Below are 7,072 nucleotides of genomic sequence, written 5' to 3'. Positions count from 1 at the left end.
AAATCTTTTTAACTAATCCAAAACTTTGAGTTGGTTGGGTTCGTGACTTGAACAACCCAAATAGAGTTCACAATTCAACCTAACCCTCTATGTTAAGCTGTCCGATTATTTTTTAATTATTTTAAAAAAAATTTACTTATCCATAATGCATGACTAATATAAGCTGAAAATATTCTTAATCTTCATATAATAGAACTTTGATTTTTTTGATGTTCCTAGCAATTTGGTTTTTAAATTTTCAAACTTAGAATGGATTGAATTTTTTGAAAATAAAAAAATTTAGTTTGGTTTCTCGGTTGACATTTTTTTATCAAGTCAACTTAAACAACTCGAAAATACTGTTACAATCCAACCCAATTCCGCCGTACTTAAAAAAAAAAATCTAACGTTTGTAACCCGTTTTAGTTATGGATTGTTTTTCGTAAATATTTTATATTTGAACTTTATGAGATTTTATGTGAGATCCCACGTAGATTGAAGAGAAGAATAAACCATTCCTTACCAGGGTTTGAAAATCTCCTCTTAGTAGATGCGTTTTAAAACTGTAAAGCTGACAACGATACGTCACGGACCAAAGCAGACAATATCGGCTAGTGCAGCTTGGACTATTACAAATGGTATTAGAACAAGTCACTGAGTGGTGTGTCAGCAAGGACGCTTAGCCTCCAAAGAAAGTGGATTATGACATCTCATGTCAGTCGGAGATGAAAACAAAACATTTCTTATTATTTAAACCGGATTGGACGTTAATTTGATTACTTTTATATTAATGTGACATAACACGTTAATTTTATATTTATAAATTAAAATTAGAAAAACACAATAATTAAAATGCTACCAAACTCAACGTTGTCTTTAAAAGTAAATCTATTATTTAACCACTAGTTGTAAAAAATAATTTAAAGTTTGGTATAATTAATAATGTACGAAGCTATTCACTATAATAACATAACGATAGGTTGGCAGCTGTAATAATCTTATATTATTTTTTTGTTATTCAATAATTAAATAATAATAATAATAATCATAATGAAAAATTGATTGGTTGTGGAGCCTATAAGATATTCCAGTTTCTTCCTTTCCATCTCCCAAAACTGAGCCAAGCTATCAAATGATGTGTTCTCCCTCAAAAACTCATAAACCGCATGCTGTGTGTATCCCATGTCCAGCCCAAGGCCATATCAACCCTATGCTAAGCTTGGCTAAGCTTCTCCATCATAGAGGTTTCCACATAACATTCGTTAACACCGCCTACAATCATAGGCGTCTGCTCAGGTCGAGAGGCCCCAACGCGCTCGATGGCTTGCTAGATTTTCAATTCCGAACCATCCCCGATGGCCTTCCGTTCTCCGATGCCAACTCTACCCAAGATACTCCTTCCCTTTGCCAATCTACCTCCAAGAGCTGTTTAGCTCCTTTATGTGATCTTATCTCTCAGCTTAATTCAGTTGCTAACGTCCCACGGGTTAGCTGTATTGTTGGAGATGCTATTATGTCTTTTTCTATGTTGGCCGCTAATGAGTTTAAAATTCCTTATGCTTTGTTTTGGACTGCTAGTGCTTGTGGCTACTTGGGTTACCTGCATTACCGTGATCTCATTAAGCAAGGTTTGATACCACTCAAAGGTATGATTTAAATTTAAATACTATTTGCTGTTTTGAAGTCAATTTTTTTTCATTAAGTTAAGTTTTTTCAAGCTCACCCTAAATATTGTTCTCTTTTGGCTTTCCCTTTCGAGCTTACTTTTAAGGAATTTAAAACGTGTCTGTTAGTGAGAGGTTTCCACACCCTTATAAAGAATTCTTTGCTCTCCTTCCCAACCGATCCAATTATAATTTGACCCGATTTTAGGTGTGGTCCATTTGGCTATACATACATTTAGAAAAAAAAAAAAAAAAAACTGTCCAAGGCTAATTCTGTTGAACACAACTCACTGTGGGAAACACTCGCACTCTTTATTAACACCAATCGAGAAGAGAATACAAGACACTCTGTAGAATACTACTGCTTTTTATTGTTTTTGGATTTCTTGGGTGAATAACCTAGGTAGGGTGGAGAGGTATTTATACTAAGAGTAAGCAATCTATATTTAACCAATCTAAATCTAGACCTAACCGATTTGAATCTAGACCTAACAAATTTGAATCTTTCTCCTAAAATATCTAGATCTCTTTCTCCTAAAATCTCTACTAAAATAAATATACTGAGCTCATACAATAATTGGGCTTGACTCTATTGGGCTAGTGATGATATTTCAACACTCCCCCTCAGCACTAGTCCTCATTTGCTGCACCATGTTGAGCTGACAGCGAAATGGGCTAGTGATGATATTTCAACACTCCTNACACTCCCCCTCAACACTAGTCCTCATTCGTTGCACCATGTTGAGTTGACAGCGAAAACTCTCATGTTTGCCAGTATTCAGCCCTTTTGTAAACAAGTCTGCCACTTGGTCATCTGTCTAATGAAATGGTAGTGCACCTCCATATGCTTTGTTCTAGCATGAAACACTGGATTTTCTGCAAGGCGAATCGCAGATTGGTTGTCCCAAAGAAGTGATATTGGATAGTCAATTTTCTGGTGCAAATCTTCCATCAAGAGTTTTAGCCATGTACTTTCCTGAGCTGCTCCAGCCGCTGCTCTATACTCTGCTTCTGTAGTTGATAATGATACTGTTGGTTGTCTCTTGCTACACCAAGAAATTGTTCCCGAACCAAACTTGAACACATACCCAGTGGTTGACCTCCGAGTATCGTGGTCTCCTGCATAGTCAGCATCACAGTATCCAACTAGCTTGCAGTCTTTGCTTCTTTTGTACAAAAGACCATAGTCGATTGTACCTTTGATATATCTCAAGATCCGTCGAGCTGCATCCAGATGAGGCTTCTTTGGACTTTGCATGTATCGACTCATAACCCCAACTGCATAAGAGATATCAGGTCGAGTTAAAGTTAGGTAGATAAGACTACCTACTAGTTGTCGGTACGTTGTTTCATCGTTCAACTCTTTGCCTTCATGTGCACAAATCTTGGCATTTATCTCCATCGGTGTTGAAACTTGCTTGCACTCTAACATGTTGAACTTCTGAAGCATATCTCTTGTATACTTTTGTTGGCAGAGAAACAGTCCTTCATCTGTGCGATCAACTTCTAGGCCTAAGAAGTGTTTAAGCTCTCCTAGCTCTTTCATCTGAAAGCGTATTGATAAATTTTCTCTTGTTTGATAAATTTCTCTTTCATCGTCCCCGGTGATAATCAAATCGTCCACGTAGACCAACACAATTGTTAAATTTCCTTCTCTTTCTTTGATGAATAGGCTTGAGTCTGCATGCGCAACTGAATAACCACTTTGGGTAAGAAATTCAGCAATTTTACCATACCAAGCTCTCGGTGCTTGTTTCAGTCCATAAAGAGCTTTTCTAAGCTTGCATACATAATTAGGATTAGCTGCACTCTCAAATCCCTTTGGTTGGTTCATATAAATCTCCCTGTCTAACTCTCCGTGCAAGAAGGCATTCTTCACATCCATTTGCCACAGTTTCCAATCTTTACTTGCTGCGAGTGCTAGCAGAACTCGTACGGTAGTAATCTTTGCCACTGGACTGAATGTTTCATCATAGTCTAGTCCATATTGTTGAGAAAATCCTCGAGCCACGAGTCGAGCCTTGTATCTCTCGATTGATCCATCCGGTCGACGCTTTATTTTATAGACCCACTTGCAAGAGATGGGTTTGATATCTCTTAGTCTTGGCACTAGTTCCCAAGTTTGATTATGCTCCAAGGCTATAATTTCTTCCTCCATCGCTTTCTGCCAAACCGAGTTTTGTGATGCTTCTTCATATGTCTCTGGTTCGTAAACTCTATCTTCTACAATAGCTGCATTTGCATACTTAGGATTTGGCCTTCGGATTCTATTTGATCGCCTAAGTTGTTGATGTGTCGTTTCATTTTTATCAGATTCGCTTGATTGAGTCACCTCTTGCTTGTCAATATCAATGTCACTTGGATTTTCAGGTGCATCGACATTTGATTGAATTTGTGTAGTTTGCTCCCCCAGCTTCTGTTGTAGAATTTCTTCGATGTTTGAATCTGGTAAGACTTTCTTCTCCGAGGACCACCATGTAGATGCTTCATCAAAAACTACATCTCTTGATGTATAGTATTTTCCACTTGTTGGATCACAGCACCTCCATCCTTTTCTTTGATTGTCGTATCCAACAAATACACACTTGACTGCTTTCTTGTCAAACTTGCTACGTAGATGGTCAGGCACAAATACATAGCAAACACAGCCAAATACTCGGAAGTAACTAATTGTAGGTTTCATATCCCATAGTATCTCAAATGGTGAGACGAACCCTAGCTTTGGTTGAGGAAGCTTGTTGATCACATGGGCAGCAGTTCGCATAGCTTCAGCCCAAAATCTTCCTGGAACGTTCTTTGCGTGTAACATGCTTCGACAGGTTTCTGCAAGGTGTCGATTCTTTCTTTCTGCTACACCATTTTGTTGTGGCGTGTTGGCACATGTAAATTGACGTCGTATCCCACACTCGTGTAAATATTGATCGAACTCATCTGACGTGTATTCTCCGCCATTGTCTGAACGTAGACAACGAATCTTCGCTCCTACTTCTCCTTCGACCATCATCTTGAATTCTTGAAACTTTGAGAACGTGTCAGACTTTTCTTTCATAAAGAAAATCCACACATATCTTGAGTAGTCGTCAATAAATGTCACCATATACCGCATTCCGCTGATCGATGCTTGTTTGACTGGGCCGAACAAATCAGAGTGAATTAACTCTAATGGTTTCTTTGCTTTGAAACTTGACTCTTTGTATGGTAATTGATGAGCTTTACCATATTGACATCCAGCGCAGACAACGTCTGTTTTGACTTCAAGTTGAGGTAGACCTTTGAGCATAGATTTCTCCATAATCAGCTTCAACTTATGGTAGCTAATATGTCCCAATCTTGCATGCCATAGATCTGTCGTCTCATTCTTTCGGGTCTTGTCAACATAGGCAGACTCTGCAGATAGGACGTAGACAGACTCCACTCTTCGTCCTTCTATTGTCGGCTTTCCTATTATCTTAACATCTTGATAAACTTTTACATCTTCTGGCCCAAATAAGACATAGCTTCCTGATGTTGTTAGTTGTGACACTGACAACAAGTTCTTCTTTATACCCGGTACATGATAAACATTATGTAGCGACACTGTATCAGACTTATTGCCAGGCATGATTGTCGTATTGCCGATTTGAGCAATTGATAACTGTGTGTTATTTGCTGTACGTACCATACGACTTCCTTTGTACTCTTTCTTGTCTTGCAATTTTCTCTGATCGCCAGTCATGTGATTTGAACATCCTGAATCAACGATCCAGTCATTCTCATAGTTGATATGGTCTTCCATTGTCGCCATGAGTGCTAGCTCGTCTTCTTCTATGGGACATAGTACCTCTGCATCCCATTCATCTTCTATCTTCTTTTTGGATATTGCCACATTGTTTTCAATGGACTTTTTCCTGGACCAACAATCTCTAGACATATGGCCCTTTTTCCCGCAATTATAGCAAATACCACCAAATCTCGTTCTTTGGAAACTCTTGTTGTCGTTCTTCTGAGCTCTCTCAGGTTGTGCAATCCCTTGGTGGCTTCTTCTTTTGTCACCATTGTATCCACGTTTGGTAGACGGCCTATTATTGCTCCGACTTTCACTCGTGTAGAGTGCTTCTTCTTCACCCTTCAATGTGAAGCCTCCCATTTGTTTAGCCATGGCTTCTTGGCTGGCTAACAAATTTTCGAACTCTACAAGTGTTGGTTGAGTGGGCCATCCTTGTACAGCAGTAATGAAGCTTCGATATTCCGGTCGTAATCCGTGGATTATAATCCTCTTCATTCGAGATTCTACAATGGCGAACTTTGGGTCTAGTTCAGTAATCTCCCGACAGATTGATTTGACCTTGTGGAAGTACTGAGCAATTGTCATATCACGTTGTGTAATTGACAACAACTCATTCTCCAGAAGTTGTAGCCTCGTATCGTTCTTCTTTGAGAACAACATCACGAACGTGTCCTATGCTTCTTTCGGTGTCTTGTCATCCCAAATATGTTCTAACATCTCTTCTCCGATTGTGGTCTTCATGGCAAACATTGCTTTGCCTGCTTTGATTCTCCATTTGCGCAAGGCGCCGTTGGAATCATCCTCTGGCGGCGTAGTTTCGCACCCGCCAACGATCTCCCAAAGATCCTATCCTTGTAAATAGGACATCATGCATGTTGCCCACGTGTTGTAGTTGTTGAGTTTCTTAATTCCTCCAACGATTTGGAAATCACCCATCGTGTTGGCCATACCTCAGTAATACTGAACAAGTTCTTTTGACACAAAACTTGCAGAGTCACAGACTTCTGTCGATACAAAAGAAACTCACTCACTACTAATCTCAAGAAATCGTTTCTGATGTGGAATATCAGACAGAGCAGCAGAGTCACAGACTTCTGTCGATACAAAAGAAACTCACTCACTACTAATCTCAAGAAATCGTTTCTGATGTGGAAGATCAGACAGAGCATACTAAGAAACTCACTCACTACTAATCTCAAGAAATCGTTTCTGATGTGGAAGATCAGACAGAGCATACTAAGAAACTCACTCACTACTAATCTCAAGAAATCGTTTCTGATGTGGAAGATCAGACAGAGCATACTAAGAATTCCAAGAGATCAGATAACCTACACTCACCACGCTCTGATACCAAATGTTAGGAATCACGACTCTCCACAATGGTATGATACTGTCCACTTTGAGCATAAGCTCTCCTGGCTTTGCTTTGGGCTTCCCCAAAAGGCCTCATACCAATGGAGATACTATTCCTCACTTGTAAACCCATGATCTTCCACTAAATTAACCAATGTGGGACACTCCCAATCCCAATAATCCTCAACAATCCTCCCCTCGAACAAAGCACACTATAAGCCTCCCCTGAGTCTGTTACTGAGAGGTTTCCACACTCTTATAAATAATTATTTGCTCTCCTTCCCAACCGATCCAATTATAATTTGACCCG

At 39.3% G+C, this 7,072-nt stretch overlaps 1 protein-coding gene across 1 annotated transcript; it reads left to right on the top strand.

The window, feature by feature from the left end:
* The first annotated feature begins 1,114 nt into the window (after positions 1 to 1,114).
* On the top strand, positions 1,115 to 1,666 carry LOC111811506 (7-deoxyloganetin glucosyltransferase-like). The gene has a single exon (XM_023698390.1). The coding sequence runs from the start codon at positions 1,115 to 1,117 to the stop codon at positions 1,634 to 1,636; it is 522 nt and encodes a 173-aa protein (XP_023554158.1). The 3' UTR covers positions 1,637 to 1,666.
* The last annotated feature ends 5,406 nt before the right edge of the window (positions 1,667 to 7,072 follow it).

This window comes from Cucurbita pepo, chromosome LG15 (assembly GCF_002806865.2).
Source record: "Cucurbita pepo subsp. pepo cultivar mu-cu-16 chromosome LG15, ASM280686v2, whole genome shotgun sequence".
In the NCBI taxonomy this organism is placed as follows: Eukaryota; Viridiplantae; Streptophyta; class Magnoliopsida; order Cucurbitales; family Cucurbitaceae; genus Cucurbita; species Cucurbita pepo.
The sequence above is the reverse complement of the archived record's forward strand: the minus strand, read 5'-3'. Positions and strand labels throughout refer to the sequence as shown.